Below are 25,575 nucleotides of genomic sequence, written 5' to 3'. Positions count from 1 at the left end.
CATCTGCATCTAAAACAGCTATAGCTTACAAAACCTATAGAATAGTAAGGTGGAGTTGAATGAATGGGCAGTGTCTTCAGAATTAGCTTTGTGATTTTGGTTTTTTGTTTTAATATTATGGGTTAAGCCCTTATGTGTCAGGCACCTTATTAAATGCTGTGGTAGCTACAGGCTTCTCAGATTGGACACAATCCTTGACCTACATCGGGCTGACAGTCTTATTCCCCATTTTACAGGTGAGGAGACTGAGGCACAGAAAAGTGATGTGAATTGCCCAAGGTCACACAAAAAACAAGTGGCAGAGCTGAGATTAGAACTCAGGGCCTTCTGACTCCTAGGTCCGTGCCCTCTACCCTAGGCCACAGTGCTTCTCTATTTGGCCAATAACCCCCATTCCTTGATTTTGAAAATTAAAGATAGCATTTTAGTAAGTGGTGCAGTTCTTTTAAAGGCGACATATGAAGGTAAGTTGATTGGGATGTTCAGAATCACAAATGCAAAAGGCTGTATTATGCACTAATCAGTAATACACATTTTTGGTAGCATCACCTGAACCTTTTCAGGTGTAGGCTTTGCACTCGAAATCTGTTGTGGTTTTAGAGACAGCCCTCTCTGCCCTCACAAACGTAGTTTCATACCCTCCAGTGGCAATGTGCCATTTTGTCTTCATTATCACGTACCTCAAAAATGGTGACGAATGAGGGAAAAGTTTGTTTCATGTTGAATTGATTAAACACAAAACTACTCCTGTTGAATATGCTGGTGATTATGTTTTGATTGTCTTCTGTTGATTATCCCGTAGTCTAATTTACATTAAATGACTCTTTAACTCAGTAATAATTGTGGTATTTGTTAAACCCTTAGTATGTACCAACCACTGTCTTGGATTGCAATATAAGCAGGTTGGAAAGTCCTTGTCCCACAAGGGTTTTACAGTGTAAGAGGGAGGGAGATTGGGTAGTTTATCCCCAGATTATAGGTGAAGTAATTAATACCCAGAAAAATTAGGTGTCTTGCGCAAGGTCACACAGCACAAAGGTGGTAGCCCCTGATTAGAACCCAGATCCTCTGACTCCCAGGCCAATGCTCTTTCCATTAGACCACCCTGCTTCTCAATAAAACATCTTCAAATAGTTTTAGAAGGTTTTTCTCCTTCAGATTTTGATTTTTTTTTAAGGAACTGAGGTTTCCTGTACCTGAACACTTAGCTACTGTGAGCACCTGCTCTACTCTATAGAGTGAGGAGTTTTTACATCATTTACATATCTTCATCCTTTTGAAGCAGTCATAACTGCGGTAGTAGGCGATATAACAAATTGTTAAGGGAGAAAAATCAGTAATATATATAAGAGAAAACAGTAGGGTTTTTGAAAATAATTGTAGCAATCTCACATCTAGCTGTGTTTTACATTCAGGTGGTTCATTTCATTAAGGTGGAGTTGCTGACATTAGCCATCAGCAAATACAGAATCTTGCTGGTGTTTAGTGGTGCGTAAAATGATGCGCACAGCAGATACAAAATAAAGCATTGGTTTTATTTTTTTCAAGGCACACCATTTTTTTATATCCATTTTTCTTTCCTTATGGTTAAATCCATGTCCCAAACACCATTTGATGCGTGTGTATGTTGACAAATGTGTAAAGAGAACTGGAAGGTATTCTCCGCACACTTACTCTATATAGAGGAATATACCCCAAAGATTTCAGAGCTATACTTTGCTATTTGGTTTTGAAGCATTTTAAACGGCAGCACCTCTAGACTCCCTTGTCTCTATTGTCTTTCTTCTTAAAACAAATCAGTCAATAATCCAGACTTCATACGATTTTTTTTAATACACCACATAGCCATAAAAAACTAAAAATGAATGAATCTTGGTTTTAGCCAGCTCTATTAATTTGTAACAGTATGAGATTTATCTTTGTCATTCCCTGTTTTTTGTCCCCACTGTCAGAGAAATAAAGGAGGAGGAATTACTCGTAGGTTACATGTCACTAGTCATCTGCAGCTTGGCAACCACCATCTCTGGTTCTGGTATCGTGATATACGGATGCAGATTTATTTCCCCCATTCATGTTCAAGAAGCAGATTTGTATCCCAGAAAATTGTTGTCAACAGACAAAAATGTAAATTGCTAACATTATTTGTTTGAGGTAATGTTGATGTAATGGATGAATCTATTTTCCCTGCTTCCCATTTTTCCACTCCAGTATATATGAAGGCTCAATAAACAGTACATTTTAATTGATGCTTGCCTACATAAAATGCAAAGGCGTATGTACAATGCCTGTTCTCCCTTCTACTTAGACTGTGAGCCCCATGTGGGATAGAGACCGTCTCTGACCTAATTAATTTTTATCTACCCTGGTGCTTAGAAAGGTGCTTGACACATGGCAAGCACTTAACAAATACCCTAATATGTGTGTGTATAGAAATATACAAGAATTCCTATAAGATGATTGTTGTGACTCATTACATTTAACTGAATATAGAGTTATGCACATCTACCCTATATGTAGACTTGCACTTAAAATTGGCATTCTTTTAGTTTTATATAGGTACTTTTAAAGGTATTTGATATAAAAGAAATAGTTAAAGAAGGATGTGCTTGGGCGGAAGTGAAGTGCCTTTCTTGATGCAGTGACCTTAGCTGATAGACATGCTCCTTTAGATTTTTTTTAATGACAAACTAAATTTAGATCCTTTGTTTTCTTGTTTTTTTAGAGTGATAACTTGAGCTGTGCTTTGCCTGCAGGTCATGTTTAGTAAATACAGTTGCCCAAATGACTGGTGACTGTTAACTAAGCATTGCCCTTGGGGTTCAAAGATAATATTACTATCAGTGAGCTTGTATCCATATGTGCAGATGTGGCATAACTACAGGTCTCTTCAATCCTCCACAATGTAAAAACACTTGTCTGCTGTGTGACCCTGGGCAAGTCACAACTTCACTGTGTGCCTCAGTTACCTCATCTGCAAGTCTGAAAATGAGGATTGGGACTGTGAACCCTGTGTGGGATAGGGGCTGTCTTGTATCTATCCCGGTTCTTAGTACCATAAAAAAAAAAAAAGCAAATTATTTTTTTTCAACCTGTTTTCAATTCCCTGTGTTCCTCGTACCTGTCGCATACACTATTAGACTCCTTGTGTGCAGGGTTCATGTTGGTCACCTCTATTGTATTGTATTTTCCCAAGTGCTTAGTGCGGTGCTCTGTTCATAGTAAGCACTCAATAAATACCATTAATTGATTGATCCTAAAAAGAGCAATCTCATTCCATTTTTGTCGTACACCATGTTGAACTACCTGATGCACTGCTGTTTGGCAATTCACACTGTTGCCAGGTCTTCTGAGTGTGTCCATTCATTCTTTTAGAACTAACAGCTCCAGGGTGATTGAGTTAAGAGCTTTAAGTAATTCTGGTAATGTGTTAAAATTGAATGCCTTCTCAGAGGACCAGAAGCTTACTATAATTTTTCCAATTCCTTGTGGAGCCTCGCGTAAGACTGTATACAACAGTTTTCTCTCAAGTGGGGAAAAATGCAGCCGGGGCACTTTCAACAACCACTTTATTTGACATAGTATTGCCTAATAATATTGACAGTCTCCTCAGGATAGGCTAGCTCATTAGAGTAGCTGAAAGAGCTCAGGCTTACTGGTGGAGCCACATACTTTTTTATGGACTAGAAATAGTGTATGGAGGTCTTGAGCCCTCATTTCCTGTTTATATTGTCCCTTCTGCATCACCTATGCACTTGACTCTATATCCCTTAAGCACTTGCTCTCCAGTCCCACAGCACTTAAGTACAGATTCTTATAATATGCCATTTACCTCATCCAAAATTTATCGTGTCTCCCCATTTTGTCTCTAAGCTCCTTGAGGGCAGGGATCGTGTCTATCAGCATTATTTTATTGTACTCTCCCAACCGCTTAGTAGAGTGCTCTGCCCACAGTAAGCACTCAGTAAATACTCCAGCTCTGTGGGGAGTTAGGGGAAATCATTCCCACAGAGGTAGTATTGAAGAAAGTTTTTGGATGTGAGCTCTAGACTGAGCTCGTTGTGGACAGGAATGTGTCTGTTGTTATATTTTACTCTCCCAAGTGCTTAGTACAGTGCTTTATACATAGTAAGTGCTCAATAAATAGGACTGACTGAATGAACAGGATGCCCCCCCCCCCCCTTTTGGTCCCCTGCTGACAGGAGGAAGAAGCAGCTACAGCTGTTTCTCAGGTCTTAAATTGGGCCAGGTATATCAGGCTCCCCTTGCCCAGAGTCCCATAGGAGTTTTTATATCCTCCCTGCTCCCACCTGGACAGGCTGGGGGGAAATCCACTGGGGAGAGCGTGGAGGCTGGTTTGCCCAGAGCTGCCATGCAGGCAAGGTCTCCGCCTGGCCAAGCCTAACTGTTATACTGTGCTCTTGGGGGAGTATTGGTCCCTGCCCACAAGGATTTTCTAATCCAGATGGGAAGATTATACATTAAATTACATTCAGGAGGAAGAAGGGAAAGAGGATATTTACAAGAGTTAATGCTTAAGAAATAAACACGAATAATATAGCAATATTGTAAACACCACTGTAAGAAAAATTACAAAATATAGTCTATATGTGGAGGAACCCAGGCCTTACTTGTATGGAGCGAACTGGAACCAAGGTTGTAGTAAATTCTCAGAACTGGGTGGTTTCTTAATGACGCTAATGCGACCTGACCTGTTAGCCAGCTAAAAAAAAATGGATATTTGGTCTTGGAACTTTTGGTCAAAGTTCAGCACAGAAGGAAAAGAAAGTGAGTAGGGTATGGTCATGCAGACAGAGACAAAGCAGCATAGCCTAGTGGAAAGAGCCCGGGCTTGGGAATTAGAGGGCCTGGATTCTAATCTGTGCCACTTGCCTGCTGTGTGTCCTTGAGCAAGTCAGTTAACTTCTCTGTGCCTCAGTTTCTTCATCTATAAAATGGGGATTAAATTCTTGTTCTCCTTTCTCCTCTGTGAGCCCCTCATGGGACAAGGACTGAATCCTAACTCATTATCTTCTAACGACCCCAGTAATTAGTACTGTGCATGGTATTATTGTCATTATAATTATTATTATTTATCAGAGGGTTTAACATTGGATTGCTTCCGTCTCTTTCTTCCTAATCCCAAGCAGAGCATAGACATTTCTGCTTATAGAAAATGGAAGGAGCGTTTAAAAATTCAGCTTCTGAATCAACATTATTTCAGAGTTTTTTTCTCCTAAACTTCTCTTAAACTTCACAGGAATTTGTTTTGTCTAGTATTCTCTGTTATATTGTACTCTCCCAAGCACTTAATACAGTGCTCTGCACAGATTAAGCACTCAATAAATACCACTGATTGATTGTAACTCTCTGTGCTTTAGTAACAGGAAAGGAATATATTCTGACTCTTTTATAGTGGCATTCCCAAATGGAAAGGTCATACTGGAGAAAGTAATCCTTAGAGAAATTTGAAGTGAAGCCCATGCTACTTGAGCTTTCCATTCTCATAAAATTTCAGAGTGCTCCCTTTCCTTTGGCTTTTTTGTTTAAAGTTCTAGCCTCGCCTAAAAGATAAATCTTTTTTAGCACAGGGTATTGATGATCTTTCCAACAGAGTGTTCTGATGTGGAAATATAGAGGGCTGATATGTTTTTACCTGACTGTCTGAAGAGGATAACTCAAAACTCGAAGAACTTCAATCGCCAGCTCCTGAAGGCCTTCCTTCATGGCACTTATGTGCATTTATTTAAACTCGGTTGTTTCCTCTTACCTATAATTTTGTCGGTCTCCCTGTCTAGAATATAAGATCCTTGAAGGAAGGCTTTGTTTTTTTTCCTATCAACTCTACTGTAGTGTCTCAAGAATTTTGTACAGTGCTTTTCAAAGAGTAAGCACTCAAATGCAATTGAGTGATTGAAAGATGGCAATCTAGGTCAGCATTTTGGTTTGGACTAAGGCCTAGTGGGTTGTTGAAATTAAATACAGCAGTGGATTTAACCAACACATGAATCTTTATAAAATTGAAAAACTAATCTAAAAACTACTTCCAAAATATGTAATATTTCTAACCAGAAATAAGAAAGTCCCAAAAAGTGGCAATTTTGATAGTTGACGCTAACATTAAATACATTATTAATCTGTAATATCTACACTCACTGAAGTATAAGAAATATAGACATAACCTTGGTACTGCCAGAGCCCGGGCCCATCTGAGTCCAATGTGACAACTTAAGGATTTGAGTATGAAGCCATTTGATAATTCGGGGGGGTTTGGGGTTTTTTTCTGCTCTTAGGGAAATAGAAGGTGAACTTGAAGTAGTTTGGGAATCTACCTCCAAAGAAAACAGAAGAATGAAAGAACTCCTGCATGCATCCTTGCAGAAGACCGACATGTGGAAGACGGTGAAAGTAAATGAATCGTGCCTAGATGAAATCCCTTCCAGAGACTTCATTTTTGGACACGACGTTAGCTATTGTGATATAAAACCGTCTCCAAATAACCATCACAGTCAGAAAGAGCCTTTGAATTAGAAACAGCAGGATACCATATGTGACACTCTGCCTTAGGGAAGAAAAAAATATTCCAGTGAAGCCAAAGCGAAAACCCTCTGGTCAGTTTGATTTGGTTTGCCAGTAACTATTGAAAAGGAAACTGCACTCCTGGCATACCTAGATTTTGACCACCCCACAAGATGAACAGCTCCACTATTTGCTGACTTATTCCAATGTATGTAAACTCCATCCCCACCAGTAAAGCCTAAGCACCACAGGCAAGTCAATTCCTCCTCCTTCCCATCCTTCCTTCACCCTACTTTCCTCCCACCCTCCTCTGCACCTAAGTGACTTTCCATCCACCTAGACAGCAGCAGCTGCCCTCCTTCCATTACCCCAGCCCCACCTCCTCTGGTATTTTTTTTTTCTTTTCTCAAACTAATAGTAGTGACCAGTGGCCACTGCTACAAGCAGTCCCCTACCCGCTTCCCATTCTTAGCCTGGCTCTCTTGCCCCAACCAAAATTCTGGGAACAGGTCAAGGGATGAACTGGGGAAGACAGGGTCGGAGATTGGACGATATATTTTCAAACCGCTGTTGCCCCAGCAGCTGTCACTAAATTAAAAAAAAAAAGGCTGGAGCAATAGGAGAGGTGGGAGAACTAGGAAAACAGAATGGGTAGGATCTGAGTTGGGGGTACAGGAAAAGGGCAGCAAAAAATCACTGGGACAGGAAGGGGAGGAAGGAGAGGGGGAAAGGTTACACATCAAGCCTGGTTCTGGAACCAAAATTAATTGCCTGTATGTCTGTGGCTGTGACGGCCATGTAAGTCTATGGGCTAGTGTACCTCACAGGATAAACATTAATGATGCATCTGTGTTTTTGAGGAATGGAACCCTATGTATTGTGGGGTCATCTATATTTTATAAGGCACAGAAGCAGTTTTCTCCCCAAGACTACCATTTTCTTTACCTTATAAAATCAATGAAATTAATGAGCTCAGAAATTGAATGATGCTATAAAATTGGTTTTATTTTTGTATGTAAGAAACTTAAAATATTTAAATATAAAACTATAGAGTAGTGCCGTTGAGTTTAGAGGTAGATATAGATAGGCATGGATAACTCTGTATATATGTTACTGATATGAAATTGATATCTATGTATGTATTCATAGATAAGTTAGGGAACCTGGAGCTCTGTTGTCCAAGCACTCTCAGCATGTAAATCCCAATACTGCAATAGCTGGGAATTCATTTGCAGGGAATAAGGGACTTTGGCATTGGAAAATGGATTCAAACCTTTAATTTCATTTCCAGTAGTTCGTTTGATGTGTTATCAACTAACTATAACTATGCAGTACTCTTATGTAATAATATTTTGGTTTTTTTAGTATTAAGGAACAATTTAAAATACAATGTTAGTAATCATTTTAATGGCAGCTGCATAGAGTTTTTTAATGACTAAAGATTGCTTTCCATTTTTGGTACAATCTTGGGAAGTCTTGTCACATTAAGATTTAATAAATTTGGTCACTTCTGCAGCATTTATAGAGTTTCTTTTATTAGACATAAGCCTGGGCAGATATATAATTCCTGCTTCTCATCATACAGTGAACAAAGTAAGATGTTTGGGGGCTGGTTGTGGTTCACTAAAAATGAAGAGTCAGGGCCTTTTTGTTTCTAGCAAATGAGCTTTAACCAGAGTTTGTCTGCTTTGCACCCCTTCTAAGAACCACAATTCTCTGGAAAAATTCTAAACTTCTAGGACTGTAATATGAAATGTAGAAAAGCCTCTTTTAAACCTCGACCTTGAGCCCACTCTCCAAATACCTTCCCACATCCTGAGGTTGTCAGTGTGTGCAGTGGTTTGTTTGAATGTCAAACCTTTTATTTTTCATCGCGTCACCAAAGTATCATCGTAAAGCTGCATCAGATCATGATACACAGGGTTGTATCACTCATTTAAAGTTAACTGCTGTAGTTGTTGGGCCAGGGGCTACATCCCAACCAGGGTTCAAATTGACAGCCTCTCTTCATGGGGTAAATGAAACAGAGCAGCACTATTGAATTTTGTTCTGCAAAAGAAATTCCTGTGATGGAAGTTTAGAGTAATAATAATTGTGTTTATTTGTTAGATGCTTGCTATGTGCCAAGGACTATACTGTGCTCTGGGGTTGATGCAAGATCATCAGGTCCCACATGGGTCTCAAAGTCTAAGTAGGAGGGAGAATGGCTAGTGAATCTCCATTTTGCAGCTGAGGGAACTGAGGCCCAGAGAAGTGAAGTGACTTGACCAAGGTCCCACGGCAGAAAAGTGTCAGGGCTGGAATTAGAACCCAGGTCCTCTGACTCCCAGGCCTGTGCTCTTTCCACTAGCCCACACTGTTTCTCGGTGCTTTTAAGTGTTTAAGAATGTGCATGGTGACTCTGTTGAACTCAGATTTTTGCCATGTGGCCTTTCTTGCTGATATAATTCTGTTCCTTATTCAGGGGAACAGCCATCCTTTGCTCAGAGCATTCAGAAGGGAGTACAGGAGATGCAGAGTCTGACCGGCATCTGGATGGGAGCTCTAGAGAAGCCTTGGTGAACATGGCTGAGAGAAAATATTTCCCCTGACCAAACGATGGTCGGCAACTAATGTTTTGTTTGGAAGAATTTACTTCGAAAGGAATGCAAGAGAAGATTCAAATTGCTATTCCAAACACAGAAATAAATCACAAAATCAGCAAGCCTTATGGCTTTGATTCATCTTTCCTATAAGGATTGATTGAGAACCCGAAGACCTTATTTTCATGCTTTTCTTTCCTTCAAGGACTAATGAGATGATAAAGAAGCCGTTTACTTTGGTCGAGCCTGATTCTAGAAGTGGAAGCCCCCACAGCCCTCTCCCATTGCTCTGGGCAGTGTTTTAAAAGTTGTAAACCATGCCAGTGGCAAGCCTTGAACTGGATTTATTGCGCATCTCTGGGCAGAGAGCCTGTACAAGGTGTTTGGGAGCATACATAGGAAGTAAAAAAAAAAAAAAAAAAACTGGTCTCTGCCTCCAAGGAGCTAATCTAATGGGGAAGATAAGCAAACATAAACTGCCAAACTCACAATAGATAAATGATACAAATGAGAAAAACAGAAGCAAACTACTGAATAATTAGATAACATTAAGCAGATATGCACTGCGATGTCTATAAACAGACATCCTGCTGATGGTAACAGGAAATCAGGAGACCTGGGTTCTGCCATTTTGGAGCCACGCTATCAGTGCTGAAGTTTATGGGCCCACCTCCTCACCCTCCCCCCCCCCAAAAGAAAATTCACCCAAAGGTGTTGCGAGATGGACATGCCCAGAAGAAATCCTGAAGGATAGCTGGCCAAGACTGCAGTGGATACCAAGGTACTGTCTTTCTAGGCTTGGCCCTAAGGCATAGCAGCAACCCTATGTTGTGGTCATATAGGCTTTTCCCGTAAAAAAAAAAAAAAGAAACAAAACCTCCCCCACACTTTGCAATGTATATTGCACTTCCCCACTTAATTGCACCCCACTTAAGTGCCCCAACTGGAACATGACCGGTTTGAGTGGATTCACTAGCCCTAAAAATTGCTTCATACAGGTTCCCAGTCCTGAAGTATAAGGATCGAGGCTCATCCATCTCATTCCCACCAGAAAACTCCATCATTTTAAACTATGTATATGCTTTATACAGGACTACTGCATCTCAGCAGGTGATTAAGGTAAGAAGTGGGTTTTGGGAAAAGAGCAGGTAATAGCCACGTGTAAAGATAAAGATGTAACCCAGATTTGTTGAGCAGTACACACAAAGAAACTTAGAAGTTCAGTGGATTGGAACTCTGGAAAGCTGAAAGTGAGGAGTTTCTCCTGGGCATTATAAGTAACAGAATCGTGTGACCTCCACATCAAGTTAAACACCGTCATTAATTCTTTCAATCATATGTATTGAGCACTGACTGTGTGTGGAGCACTGTACTAAGCGCTTGGGAGAGTACAATATAACAATAAACAGACACAAAAGACACCACCAGTGAAGAGATTTAGCCCATATCCAGTAAAGTCATTAGTATGTGTTTGGGGAGAGGGCCTTCCAGGTGGTTTGCTCATTTCCAGGTTTTATAGGCCTATCTTCTTTGGAGTGGCTGCTCCCAAAACCTCCCCTGCAGACTCAGGTAATGTCCATCTTCTTTGGCAGTGTTAGGAGGCTTGGGATGGTTGCGTGGGTCAGATTGGAACAGCTCTGAGGGCAGGGAGTTTGCCTTTTGCCTATATTATTCTCTCACTAGTGCTTGTTAAAGTGTTATAACTCACTGGACTCAACCACAGTGCTACACATACAATGGCCACCTGATGGCTCTGGCTTTCTCTTGGATCTCAGCCCCTCTATGCCAGTTTCCTCTAGGATCTCCGGGAATTGGTTACTGGGCGTGCAGCAAAGGCATTGTGAACCTACCCAAATCACCACTGTGTTGCAATTTACAGTTACGGTATCAGTCAGTTAGTAGAATTTATTGAGCACCTCCTGGGTAGAGAGTTTAGTAGTAAGTGCTCAAGAGAGTACAACCTCATCTAGAGGGTGAATTGAGCCCTAGGGTTTCTTTAAGATCTTCAGATTTCCAAAGATTGAAAGAAATAAAAATACCTATTGCCCCTATGTGACAGTGTAAAATACTAAAGAAATGCTGTAAGGACTAGACAGGCCAAATTTGGAAGTTACTTTTTGGGTGATGGGGGAATGGGACTTGAGATACTTCGGCATTGATGGGCATATTTTTTCATTATGATTCAACCACATAACCTGTGTGGGGAACTATAAGAGAATCAGCCTTTGGATATTCCTTGTATCTCTCTGTATACCCATTTGGAAGATTTCTGTGTTTCTAACATATTCCTGACAGCTTTATTTTTAATCTGGTTGGTAATTATAAAGTCAAACATTTTTCAAAATGACATCTAAGCATGGAGAATGCCTCCTGTCAAACAGCCCGAATTCTAAGGAGCTGTGGGAAAATGGGAGCTAAAGTGCTCGTTCCCAGACGACAGGGTGGAACTTGAAAAAGACTGAGTATGCGTTCAGGGCCACTCTAAGGCTCTGGTGGACCGTGGGAGATGGAATTCAGGGAGGGCTCTCTCTTGCTTTAGAGTGCAGAAGGAAACTGCAATCCCAGCTTCTTGCAGTGAAGCTAAGAGAGTGGAGGGGGAGGAGTTCTCAGTGTAGTTGGGATGGACCCCTCTGATGGTCCATAAAGGGCCTCTGGGAAAATTCTTAATTTGCCCAGGGGAGAAAGTAGCCATGGGTGAGTGGATAAACATAAGGATTGTGATGTGCTGCAGAATGGAGCTTACTGAGAGGTTATCCTCACTGTAAAGTTTATATGTGGAGATATTGTAGTCATCAGAGTTGAAAGTTATGCCTAAGGAGAAAAGTATGGAAATGTTGTAAGCTACAGAAAATAACGAAATGGCAAAATTGGATTCTGAGTATTTTTGCTTTGGAGAGAATCATTGAAGGAGAGGATAACTTTGTTCTAGTAATCACATTGGCTAAAACAGGAGATTTTTCTGACTTTGGAAAGGCCTGGTGACATCTCATAACAATAGTGTTTGTGAAGGGCTTACTACCTGCCAAGCACTGTACTGAACACTGGAGTACATACAGATAATCATGTAGGACACTATCCCTGTCTCATGTGAGGCTCTCAATCTAATTAGAAAAGGAGAACTGGTGTTGAATCTCTATTTTATAGATGAGGAAGCTGAAGCACAAAAGCTAATTGACTTGTCCGTGATCACTCAACAAGGCAGTGGCAGATCTGGACCTAGAATCCAGATCCTCTGGCTCCCAGGCCTATGTGCTTTCTGCTAGGCCACACTGCTTCCCATGTAGAACAAGTTCTGTAATTCCAAATTAGCTCACATTTAGTTTATTGTGAAGAAATCATGCTGAAAGAATATAGTAATGCAGCCTTATGTTATTTCGAGATATATCTTACCTTACTAGTCACAGAAGCTTTTAAAGAGTTATGACAAATTTCTAGAAATTTGAAATCAAAATTAAGATATGCTCAGAAATTAATATTGTACTCCAAGAAAAGCTATGGAAGAAGAGAATCAAGAAACACTGAGTGACTAATCTTTGTTGACAGTGAAAGGTGAAGAAAAAAGTGATGTACCCTTATAATGAAGTTATTTCCATGTGATAGTCTTAATTATTGCACATCAGAAAAGTGCAATACCCTGCATAATTGAGAGGAGATACTATTCACATTTACGTACCTGTCTCCATTCTGCCTCCCATTCGTATCCTTCCGTCTCTTTGGCGATAATCTGGATAGGCTGTAGTTTGAACAGGCTGCTTCGATAGAACAAGGTCAGGGCAAGCAGCCATTGAGACCAGAGAAAGCATCAGGCAGGTGTTTGGGCAGGTGGTGGACCAAAAGGACAGCGAGCAGAATCGGGACAGTCAATATGTAAACAGGAAGTAACAGAAAGATAACCTCAATTATCTGATAGGGAGAATGGCAGAGTATAAGGATATGACCATAAATGCTGTGGGGCTTTGGGTAGGGTGAGTATCAAAGTGCTTAAAGGGTTCAGACCCAAGTGCATAGGTGACACAGAAGGGAGGGTGAGGAAGGAAAAGGAGGGGCTTTTCAGGGAAGGTCTCTTGGAGTAGAAGTGAGTTTTAAACAGGCTTCTAAGGTGGGAAGAGTGGTAGTCTGTCAAATATCAGTGATTCATTGAGCACTTACTGTGGGTAGAGCACTGTACTAAGCACTTGGAAGAGTGCAAAATAACAGAATTGGTAGATGCATTTCTTGCCCATGGTGAGCTTACAGTCTAGAGGGGAAGACAGACATTAAACAAATAAATTACAGACAGGTACATAAGTGCTTTGGGGCTGAGGGAGGGGTTGAAAAAAGGGAGCAAATCAGGGCAATGCAGAAGGCAGTGGGAGAAGAGGAAATGAGGGTTTAGGGAAGGCTTCTTGGAGGACATGTGCCTTCAATAAGGCTTTAGGGGAGAGTGATGTCTGTCGGATATGAAGAGGGAGGGCGTTCCAGGGCAGAGGGAGAATACCGACAAGGGGTTGGCAGTGAGATAGACTAGATCAAAGTACAGAGAGTAGGTTGGCGGTTATAGGAGTGAAGCGAAGGGGCTGGCTTTTGTAGTAGGGGATTAGTAAAGGAAGATAGGAGAAAGAAAACTCAGAACATGAAGGAGGAAAGCTTAAGATAAAGGTGTGATTAGAGGGAAAACAATTGATGTCCTATTATTCGCCATCAGATGACCCTTGGAAAAATCCCTGTGCACAGTGTAGGGGGGCTGGCCACTGCTCTCTTTAGCCCCCAGCTGAAGAACACAACGTATTTTCAATGCTACCTCTGGAAGATAGGTTTGTTTTGGAACTCATTGTTTCTCACCTTTTAAAACCACAGTCAAATAGATTGTTAAATTCTATTTAGCATGAAGTTGAGGTAAATATTAAGCTTTATTATCCCATAATCCTGTCACTACTCTTAGGGGCTCTGTGAACATTTACAAATCATTCCATACTTTTATCTCCCAGGGACTATAAAATCCTGCTAAATATTAATTCTCATTCTCCTTTAAAAAAAAACAACCTTCACACACAGATTGGTACACCCACTCAACACATAGACACAAATATCCAATGGAGTCGAGATAGCCACACTGCAGCTCCACGAACACAGCTACGGAGACACACTGAGAGAGTGACAAAGCTGTAGCCACACCAGCAGAGATAGACACACACACACATCCATCCCCAAAGCTTTCCAAGATGACAGTGGAGTCAGTGGATAAGATAAGTGACTTGCCCAAGGTCACAGAGCAGACATGTGGTGGATCTGGGATTAGAACTCAGGTCCTCCTGACTCCCATGCCCAGGCTCCATCCACCAAGCCATGTGCTTCCCAGACTTGGTTCCCAAAAGAGGAAAAAGGTGGGAGGTTGGGATTTGGCGACTTGAGGGGATCTCAACTCCTGTGGCAGGATCCAGACTGAGAAGGGATAGGAAATGGGGACTTTTCACTGCCATAGGCACTTTGATCCCTGTAACAAAATTATGGGGGAGGAAGGGTGGAAGGAGGACTGTGGATCTCTGCCATTGTGAATATTTGCTTCCTCAACTGTGGTGGCAGAGAAGAGGATGAGGTGGGGAAAGGTCATCAGGTCTCATTTATGTTGCTTCTCAAGAGCCAGTTTACTGACTGTGCCCCAGTCTCATCTATCTCACCGCTGACCCCTTTCCATGTCCTCCCCCAGCCTGAAACTCTCCCCACCTCAATATATGCCAGACCACCACTCTCTCCACCTTGGAAGCATTATTAAGGTCATATCTCCTCCAAGAGGCCTTCCATGATTAAGCCCTCTTTTCCTCAGCTTACTTTCCCTTCTGCATCATCTATGTATCTCAATATGTGACCTTTGGATACTTGACCCCTCAGCACTTAAGTACATATCTTTCAATGGGAAAGCAGCGTGGCTCAGTGGAAAGAGCCCGGGTTTGGGAGTCAGAGGTCACGAGTTCGAATCCTGGCTCTGCCACTTGTCAGCTGTGTGACTGTGAGCAAGTCACTTAGCTTCTCTGGGCCTCAGTTCCCTCATCTGTAAAATGGGGATGAAGACTGTGACCCCCCCGTGGGACAACCTGATTACCCTGTATCTATCCAGCGCTTAGAACAGTGCTCTGCACATAGTAAGCACTTAACAAATACCAACATTATTCAATTACATAATATAAATTATTCATGTTGATGTCTGTCTCCCCCTCTAGACTGTAAGCTTGTTATGGGCAGGGACTGTGTCAGCTAATTCTGTTGTACTCTTCCAAGTACTTAGTACAGTGCTCTGTACATAGTAGGTGCTCAGTAAATGCTATTGATTGTTGCAGGTCTAATCCTCTGGGAATCCATCGATCGGTGGCGTTTTTTGAGCTCTTCCTGCAGGCAGAGCACTGTAGTAAATAGGGCCGTGGTGTGAGGTGGAGTATCTTGGGGCAGACGCAGCATGCAGATGAGGAGTTACTTGCAGTATCTGTTAACTGATTTCAACCATTCCCTGAGTTTGGTTAGTGCTCAACCTGAGTCTCTGAGATCTTGGTCAAGAATCAGTGACAGGAATTAGTAGAAGACTCCAGCCAAGACACAAATCCAGGTTTGGGTAGTCATGTTGTAAGATTACCGAAGAGAAGATCCTTGAGGTCAGGGAACATATCTTCTACCTTTTATACTCTGCCAAGCAGTGTAGTGCTCCATGTAATTCTCAACAAATAATATTGATTGATAAGGAGAAAAAATTGTAGCAGTGAATTTCTCACTACCTGAATTTCCTTATTGCAGGAAGAACCCATTTTCTTTTTCCTTCAGTTGACTTTAAGCTTCTAAAATGGAGATAAGTATTAAAATTTGAGTGGTCATTAATACTGTGACATGATAATTCAGCTTCCACTTAACTGTAATGATTGTAAATGACACTGAACAACATTTCCTAATCTCCAAAAACAGAAAAGTTGAAAAATCCAAATCCAATGATAAGAGGGGACTTTTAGGAGGCAGACTATCATTTTCCAAATTGAATTTGTTTAGAACACCATTGACAACACTGTCCTAATCTTTTAGATTGTTCCCACTCACAGGCTTCTGTTGTTCTTCTATCAAGGAAGATTCCTTTGCAAGTGAATAGAAATTGAGCAAACTGCAGAGCAGCTCATAAACACAGGCTCTGGTAATAACTACATCAGAGGAAGGAAAATCCCTTAACCAAACAGGAGGCTTTACCTATCAACGTAGTAACAACTGCTATTAATCTCCTCTTCAATATTGTTAAACCCTTTTCCTGAATAGCAAATAGAGGCTATGGAATAGAGTGAATATGATCATTTTTATTCCCCTTCTCTTCTTATAGCTTCTGCATCAATTAACCTTGGGCAAATGACTTAATCTTTAGGCAAAACAGATGGCTGCTAATGCCCAATTTCTTTCAGCTGTGAAACATTTAGCGTTCTTTGACATTAGGAAGCTCCATTAAACAAGCAGACAAAAATTTAATCCATCCAAATGACCATGATTTCCTGCATATTTGGGGAAATAGAGGCAAAAAGAGGCAACTGCTTACTGGTAGAAAGTATATGGGCAAGGTGGTATTCTATCAGAGTAATCAGTGCATAGCTACTACCAAACTCGATTCTCCCATTTTCTGGTTATCATTTTTGCTCTTTGCAATTTAAGCTTGTCTGCCAAACCTCAGCTTCCATATTTCAAGGCTCTAAAATTGGCATGGGGCCCAAACAATCTGTTGGATGTGTGAGTGTGTATGTGAGAGAGAAGCAAGCAGACAGGCAGGCATTCAGAGATTTTATCAGTGATAGTGAGATTTTTAATAGGTGTTGAGTCAGAGAATTAACTCTGCACACAGTAAGTGCTCAATAAATATGATTGAATAAATAATAAGCTCAATGTATGACTGACAGGCCCTTCCACTTCATGTGCATGGGAAAATTGTCTCATCTGTACTGTTAAATTCATTCACTCATTCAATCGTATTTATTGAGAGCATACTCTGTGCAGAGCACTGTACTAAGAGCTTGGGAACTACAATTCAGCAACAAATGGTCCCTGCCCCAGTGGGCTCACAGTCTAGAAGGGATGAGACAGACATCAAAACAAGGTGAACAGGCATCAGTAGCATCATTATAAATAAATAGAATTATAGATATATTCACATCATTAATAAAAAATAGAATTATAAATATATACATGTATACGCAAGTGCTGTGGGGCGGGGAAGGGGGTAGAGCAGAGGGAGGGAGTAAGGGCGATGGGGAGGGGAGGAGGAGCAGAGGAAAAGTGGGGCTCAGTCTGGTAAGGCCTTCTGGAGGAGGTGAGCTTTCAGAAGGGCTTTTCGGGGGGAGGGGGGAGGGGGCTAGTTTGGTGGATTTGAGGAGGGAGGGCATTCTAGGCCAGAGGTAGGACTTAGGCCAGGGGTCGATGGTGGGACAGGCGAGAACGAGGCACAGTAAGAAGGTTAGCATCAGAGGAGCGGAGTGTGCAAGCTGGGTGGTGCGAGGGAAGAGGGGGCGGTGAGGTAGGAGGGGGCAAGGTGGTTATTATTAACCATAATATATCCAACTTTATAAGCAGTCCCCCTTATGCCTCCTACATACAATATGTAACATCAAGATGACAAGGCAAACCATGAGGTCCCAGCAGAGTCCAGTAATGTCAAAGCAATGATCATCATAACTCTCTTCTGCTGGAATGTGCAGAGGATGGTTACCCAAACAGCAGTTCTAAACTGAGTTGAAACAGATCAACCATCAACAGAGTAATAAAACCGATGTTTTAAAGGCCCAATGAAGCCAAATTCTCAAAAGGTGAGATAGAACACTGGAGAATTGAAAGCAGCAGAAAGGTCAGGTGACAAACCTCTGATTACTTTCTAGCCCAAGTTTCTGGCTCAACTTTGCAACCACCATTTGCAATTATGTTTCAATTCCTATTAGATCTTATATACATATGAATATTTCATTATTCAGCTATTTAATCCTGACATTTCTACCACTACCTTTAAAAATCCTTGTTCTTCCTCCTGTTCCCACTGTTAGTGAATTAGTTTTGCTTGTTTGTCTCCCTCCATTATAAGCTCATTTAAGGCAAGAAACGTGTATCTCACTTCTTTTGTACTCTCTTCAGTGCTTAGAACCGTGCTTTGCACTCAGTAGAAGCTCAGTAAGTGCTATAGATTTGACAGGTTTCTAACCATCAGAAATGGAGTCACTGCCTTAGAGTAGAGACTTTAGGATAAGCATGGCATCGAGAGGGCGAAGAAAAGAAGTACCAAGCACTGTGGATAACTGATTCAGTAAAGCAGCAAGGAGCAAGTTTTTACTTCCGTATGTTCTAAAGCATCTACTACAGAATCTCTGGACCTAGGAGGCAGGTGATGATGAAAGCAATGGATCAATGGGGGACAGTCCATAGAAGAGATATCAGACTTGTTTGTGGCAATTAGAAATGGATGCCTCTATCAGATGGCAGGACCTTCAAGGAGAGATGGAAATGGTGTCAGTTATTGTGATTCGCAAGTGCAACAGGAACATAAACAATTCCATTTCTGGGTCAAATCAGTGGTCTCTCTTGCTCAGTATTTTATCTCCAATGGTGGATACAAGAAGTTTGGAGGAACTAGGTATATTATGGTATTAAGTGCTTTTTATGGTCAAGCTCTGTACTAAACCCTGGGTTAGATACAAGATAATCGGATCAAAGTCCCTGTCTTACATGGGCTCATAATCTCTCTTACTGGTTAGGGATGTGCCAACCCTAACTTTCCCCCTAAGCATCCCAAACTTATTCTCTAGCATAGGCCCACATATATCCAAACCTCCGATGAGCTTATTATTATTTAAGGCTTTTGCAACTTCCTGTGCAAACAGATTCCATGTACTGACCACCTGCTAGACGAAGAGATGTTTCCTTTTGTACATTTTGAACCACCGTCTTCAAACTTCAATGACTATTTCCTTGTTCTCATGTTGTTGGATTTGGTGAACAATAATTCCCCATTTGCCTTGTCCACATCAATCAAGCAATCATTTATTGAGCACTTACGGTGTTCAGAGCACTGTACTAAGCCCTTGGGAAAGTACAGTATAGCAGAGTTGTTAAACATGTTCCCTTCTGACAGAAAGTAGAAGGGATTGTCAAGTCATGCATTCATCATTTAAGTTACACTTAGAAACACCAGTAAAATTCCATGGGAAAGAGGGTCATCTTGGAGTCCAGGGCGGGTGTCTGTGGAGGTGTTGGAGTGTGTGTGTGTGTGTTTGTGAGACCAGGGGACGTGTGTGAGTGGTTGTTGAAGGTAGGTTATTTTATGTATTTTTTTAATGGTCTTTGTTAAGCACTTTCTATGTGCCAGACACTGTACTGAATATTGGAGTAGATACAAGCTAATCATATTGGACACAGGCCATGTCCCACGTGGAGCTCAGTATTGATCCCCATTTTGCAGATATGGTAACTGAGGTACAGAGAAGTGAAGTGATTTGCTCAAGGTCACACAGCAAACAACTGGCAGAGCCAGGATTAGAACCCAGGACCTTCTGACTCCCAGGCATGTGCTGTATCCACTAAGCCCCACCACTCCTACAATGAGCGCATGTCATATCCCTGTCAATGGTGATGAATACGTGTACACGCCCACCAAACTGCTTTAGATTGTTTTTGCAATGTTGCTCTGCATGATCTTGAACTCAACACCTGAAACCGTTGTAATCTCTGTATCTAAGGTTCAGGGTCAGTATTTCATGGTCGGTGAGATAGCAATCAGAAAGCAATGGGATGGTTAATGTGTGGCTCAGAAAAAAAAATCAAAGAGCATTGGCAGAAGGGGAAATGATGGATTGAAACTGACAGCCCCCGATGAAAAATTCCAAATCATCAGCAGTTTGCCAAGCTCGTTCTGCTAGGAAAGGAACCAGAATGACGGGTTCTGAGAGATATTGCTTTTGTCCAGGTTTGAAAAATCCGTTCAGTCCTTTGACCAGGAGTGACCTCTGAGAACCAAATAACTGTGTTTGAAGATGGCATAATATTTGATTTCTGATTGGCAGTACTATTCCTAGGCTCAAATCGTAATTTCATGGCTCAGAAAGCTCAGAGGAATGGCCATCATCATCATCATCATCATCTGTTTTAAGAAATAGAATTGTGTTTGGCTCTGGTCTCGATTTACACTGGACAATAACATTTTAGAAAGCTACTTTGTCATTTCCAACTAACTGAAATCCTTTTGGAAAGCATTAACGGCATGTGCAGGAAACCTCGTCCTTGCCAAGAAACTATGTTGAGTACAGTGATGAAAGGTCAATTCAGATTAATTTGGGTTGCATAAGCCAAGTGGAAATTTAATCTGGATAGCAGATTGGATAGTCAAGTGCATATTCTAACCAGGCGCTTCATTTAATCTGGGAAAGAAAGTCATATTACAAAATGCAAAACTCCATCCATGTAGATTATTGTTTGAGATGGAGGAAAACTTTCAGGAAGAAATCCTCTTTCGCAAACAGATCTCATTACTTTCCTGCTCTATAATTAAAACACCACTAAGCAAGTTAGAAGAACAGAAGGCAGTTTGGAAATCAGATTTGAGCTCTGCCTCGCCCCAGTATTTGAAGAATACTGAAGGCATTGATCCATGATAAAGAAACCGGAAATCCACACCCAAAGCTCTGAGAAACAGCTCTGTTTTGTTCTTGAAGACTAGATTTCCCCCAGATTGCAAGCTCCTTGGAGGCAGGGATCATGTGTGCTATAGGCTCTGTTGTGTTTTCTCAAGTGCTTAGTACAGTGTTCCACACATAGTAAGCACTCAGTAAATCTCACCAATCGACTCAAAAAGACTTGAACAAATGGAGATGAATAATCTTCCTGGGAATCTCTTTCTAGTGTGCCAAATCTTACCACTAGGAAACACTCTTACTGCCTCACCCAAATTTCTTCTGTTGTGATTTCTTCTTGGCCTGTTTCCAGTGGAGAAAAAAAGCAGCTTCTCAAAGCGCTGCCTTGATAACTTCCCCTCCTAAATGCAGGTAGACGTCCCTGCCCCCCAGTTACATTCCTCTCTTCTCTGAACTCAATAATCACAGACTCTTCAAGGTACGTTTTTCACCCTTGAATCGTTCCTATTAGCCACTGTCTTCCAGTTGCACACCAGAAAGCCTAACGAGAAACTGTGGAAACAGATGAAACGAAGATCTGATTAACGGAATGTTTCAGAAGACCTTCTAACTCACAAATTCTGAGGTTTCATAGAGGAATTGTTTCTTCAGGGGGGAATGACAGTGCAGAGACAAATGAGGGAACTCATCCTGAAGGGAGTGGGGCTAGTTTTGGAAGGTCTTTGATAATAAAAATGGTGGAATTTGTTAAGTGCTTACTACGTACCAAGCGAGCCCAGCAGTACCTCTAGAGGAGATCTCTTGCCGTTTTTCAAAATCCATCCCTCACCTGCACAACCAACCCCGTTCCTCCTCACCTTATCAAAATACTTGCCCCCTCTTTCCTTCCCTACCTAACCGCCATTTTCAACTGTTTGGTCTCCAATGGCTTCTTCCCCACTGCTTTCAAACGTGGTCTCCCCTATCTAAAAAATAACCCCTCCCTAGACCCCATGGATCCCTCCAGTTATCACCCATCTCCCTCCTACCATTCCTCTCCAAACTCCTGAAGGAGTCGTCTACATCTGCTGTCTCAAATTCCTCTCCTTTAATTCTCTCCTTGACCCCCTTCAATCTGGCTTCTGTACCCTTCACTCCACAGAAACTGCCCTCTCAAAGGTCACCAATGATCTTCTCGCCAAATCCAACGGCCTCTACTCCATCCTAATCCTCCACAACCTCTCAGCTGCCTTCGACCCCGTTGACCATCCCCTTCTCCTAGAAGCATCATCCAACCTCAGCTTCACTGACACTGTCTTCTTCTGGTTCTCCTCTTATCTGTCTGGCCACTCATTCGCAGTTTCTTTCATGGGCTCCTCCTCTGCCTCCCACTCCCTAACTGTGGGTGTCCCTCAAGGTTCAGTTCTGGGTCCTTTTCTATTCTCCATCTACACCCCCTCTCTTGGAGAACTCATTCACTCCCATGGCTTCAACTACCACCTCTATGCAGGTAATACCCAAGTCTACATCTCCAGCCCTGATCTCTCTCCCTCTCTGCTGTCTCGCATTTCCTCCTGCCTTCAAGACATCTCTACCTGGATGTCCTCCCATTACCTCAAGCTTAACATGTCCAGAACAGAACTCCTTATCTTCCCACCCAAATCCTGTTCTCCCCCTCACTTTCCCATTACTATAGATGGCACCACCGTCCTTCCTGTCTCATAAGTCCATAACCTTGACATTATCCTGGACTCGTCTCTCTCATTCAACCCACATATTCAATCCATCACTAAATCGTGTCAGTTCCACCTTCACAACATCGCTAAAATTCAACCTTTCTTCTCCATCCCACCGTCTTCCACGTTAATCTAATTGTTTACCCTATCCTGCCTTGACTACTGTATCAGCCTCCTTGGTGACCTCCCAGCCTCCTGTCTCTCCCCACCAAAGTCCATACTTCATTCTGCTGCCTGGATCATTTTTCTATAAAAATGTTCAGGGTATTTTTCCCCACTCTCAAGAAACTCCAGTGGTTGTCCATCCACCCTTACATCAAACAAAAACTCCTCACCACTGCCTTCAAAGCACTCAATCACCTTACTCCCTCCTACCTCACTTCACTACTCTCCTACCACAACCCAACCCACACAACTCGCTCCTGTAATGCTATCCTTCTCACTCTTCCTCGATCTCATCTGTCTTGCCGTTGACCCCTCATGCACGTCCTGCCTCTGGCCGGGAACAGTCTCCTCAAATCCGACAATCACTCATCCCCCCCCTTCAAAGTCTTTTTGAAGGCACATCTCCTTCAAGAGGACTTCCCTGACTAAGACCTTCTTTTCTCTTCTCCCACTCTCTTCTATATCACCCTGATTGTTCCTTTTATTCATCCCTACTCCCAACCCCTCAGCACTTATGTACATATCTGTAATTTATTTATATTAATGTCTGTCTCCATCCTTCCACTGTAAGTTTGTTGCAGGCAGGGAATGTGTCTGTTTATTGTTGTATTATACTCTCCCAAGCACTTGGTACAGTCCTCCGCATACAGTAAACACTCAATAAATATGATTGAATAAATTAATAAAGCACTGAATCAGGTCCCACAAGAGGCTCCCATTCTAAGTATGAGGGAAAACAGCTATTGAATCCCCCTGTATGAGGTTGTATAACCAAGCTTTTGTGCTAAGCAGAATTTTATGACCACTTGATAAATCCTTCAAAATTGAAAGTGCTTGCACCTTCCACTCAGTTTTCCTGAGGTTTTTCTTTCGGTGGAAATTACTAGTCAATTGTTGCCGCTCCCAATGGCTTAGCAGGGCTTAACAGGGCTGTAAAAGTTACATGGCTCCAACTGCAGAATCAGCAGAATCTCTTTTCTGATGCTGCAGCACTGAGGCAAGTGGAGTGGCTTTTGTGAGGACACTTCCTCTTAAAAAGGGCATGGAACTAAGCCAACAATTCATCCTGGCTGAACTTTGAGATGACCAACTGGAGAGGTTAACCATTGTTCAGAGAAACCCTCTTAGAGCCTCTACTGCAGGGAAGAAAAATGTGTCTATCACAAGATTCTACTGTCTACACCAATCAATGCCCTAGTACTAACACCTTCTGCCACTGTCAGAGTGAAGAAATCAGGACTTACTGGCTAAGGAAGAAGTCTTGGATTTGAGAGTTTAAGCCCAGGGCTGGGAATGAAATGGAACCATCCACACTGGGTCATTGGGCAAAAAATAAATTCCTGATTGCCCAGTCCCATTGCAAGCATTTTAAGGCCAATACTTTTTTTAGTGGATAGAGCATGGGCCTGGGAGTCGGAACGACCTGAGTTCTAATCCCAGTTCTGCCACTTGTCTGCTCTGTGACCCTGGGCAAGTCACTTAACTTCTCTGTGTCTCAGTGACCTCATCTGTAAAATGGGGATTAAGACTGTGAGCCCCACATGGGACAGGAACTACGTCCAACTCGATTTTCTCATATCCACCCCAGCACTTAGTTCAGTGCCTGGCACATAGTAAGTGCTTAACAAATACCACGATTATTATGGTTCCACAGTGGCACAGGGCTGAGCTGCCCCTCAGTGACACAATTGTGTGTGCCAAGATACGGACTCCCAAGGGGCATCAGCCTCCACCCAAGGCCACGGTGAGGGTCCAGTCTGCAGTCTGTCAGGCAGCTAGTTGGCCACCAGCAGTGATGTCAGTTCTCACAGTAAGCTGGTGTGCTCTGGGCAGTTAGCGGGGGACACCCTGGGGAGGGGACAGGGGTAAGCCAATCCACGCTCCTGCTACTCCTGTTCTTTCAGCCAGCCTAGCCCGGGCAGGACATCATGGGCCTGGGAGTCGGAAAGACCTAGGTCTATTCCCGGCCCTGCCACTTGTTTGACCTTGGGTAAGTCACTTCACTTCTCTGGGCCTCAGTTCCCTCATATGTAAAATGGGGATTGAGACTGTGAGCCCCATGTGGGATAGGGAAGGTGTCCAACCTGATTAGCTTGTATTCACCCAGCGCTTAGTACAGTGCCTGGTCATAGCACTTAATACCATAAACAGCAACAGCAACCACTCTGGGGTTCCCCTCCTCCGTCCCATGTGGCAGGGGGCCCAGGATTCTCACCACCGGGCTTTGAAATGCCTTCTCCCTGCACCAGGCACAGTGCCTAGTCTTAGCGGAATGGTCAGGCATTTTTGAGTACCTCAGCCCTTCCCCTCATTCCAGTTTGTCAGATTTTACTTTCAGCCCTGTATAAGCCTCAATGTTAGCTCCCACTGCCTGCAGCTCTTTCCCCTTTCAAATCTTCCAGGTAATGACTCTCCCCATCTTCAAAGTCCTCCTGAAATCCCACATCTTCCACCAGTCTGTTATATTATCCCTAAGGCCACCGTTAGGACCTATCAATTTTGTATGCCATTTATTTTTTCGCTTTTCCACATTGTTGCTATTTCCAGTTGTATTCATGTTTTACCTCCTGCTGTGACTACATGTCTGTCTCAGTAGATTTTTTTTAATGGCATTTGTTATGCACTTATTATGTACAGAGTACTCTACTAAGGACTGGAGAAGATACAAGTTAATCATGTTGGACACAGTCCATGTCCCATGTGGGACTCCCAGTCTAAGTAGGAGGGAGAACGGGTATTGAATCCTATGAGAAATGAGTGTATGACAACACCAAGGTTACTGGCTTGTGAGATAGGAAGGATAGTGGTATTGTGTACAGTGATGGGAAAGACTGGAGAGGACAGGGTTTGGGTGGCGGGATAAGGAGGGGTTTTTTTTGTTTTGTTTTTTGGGGGGCTTTTTTTGTATTGGTTAAGCACTTACTATATGCCAGGCACTGTTCTAATTGCTGGGATAGAAACAAACTAATCAGGTTGGACACTCTCCCGGTCCCA

At 42.3% G+C, this 25,575-nt stretch overlaps 2 protein-coding genes across 8 annotated transcripts in view; both read left to right on the top strand.

Moving 5' to 3' along the window:
* Positions 1-9,220, top strand: part of CEP89 (centrosomal protein 89) — a 76,514-nt gene extending 67,294 nt beyond the window's left edge. For 3 of the 4 annotated variants that reach the window (XM_029075097.2, XM_029075096.2, XM_029075099.1), the window contains one exon: positions 6,291-8,034. In XM_029075097.2, coding sequence (XP_028930930.1) covers positions 6,291-6,528 — 238 coding nt within the window. In that variant the 3' untranslated portion in view covers positions 6,529-8,034. Of the gene's footprint in view, positions 1-6,290; positions 8,035-8,980 lie in introns of those variants that run through there. The other variant, XM_029075098.2, reaches the window with a different exon arrangement.
* Positions 9,221-9,396: 176 nt separating this feature from the next.
* Positions 9,397-25,575, top strand: part of SLC7A9 (solute carrier family 7 member 9) — a 50,087-nt gene continuing 33,908 nt past the window's right edge. For all 4 annotated transcript variants that reach the window (XR_003762841.1, XR_003762842.1, XM_029075100.1 and 1 more), the window contains exons 1-2: positions 9,397-9,879; positions 10,097-10,217. The gene's annotated coding sequence lies outside the window, so the exon portion shown is untranslated. The remainder of the gene's footprint in view (positions 9,880-10,096; positions 10,218-25,575) is intronic.

Source organism: Ornithorhynchus anatinus, chromosome 11 (assembly GCF_004115215.2).
Source record: "Ornithorhynchus anatinus isolate Pmale09 chromosome 11, mOrnAna1.pri.v4, whole genome shotgun sequence".
Classification (NCBI taxonomy): domain Eukaryota; kingdom Metazoa; phylum Chordata; class Mammalia; order Monotremata; family Ornithorhynchidae; genus Ornithorhynchus; species Ornithorhynchus anatinus.
The sequence above is the reverse complement of the archived record's forward strand: the minus strand, read 5'-3'. Positions and strand labels throughout refer to the sequence as shown.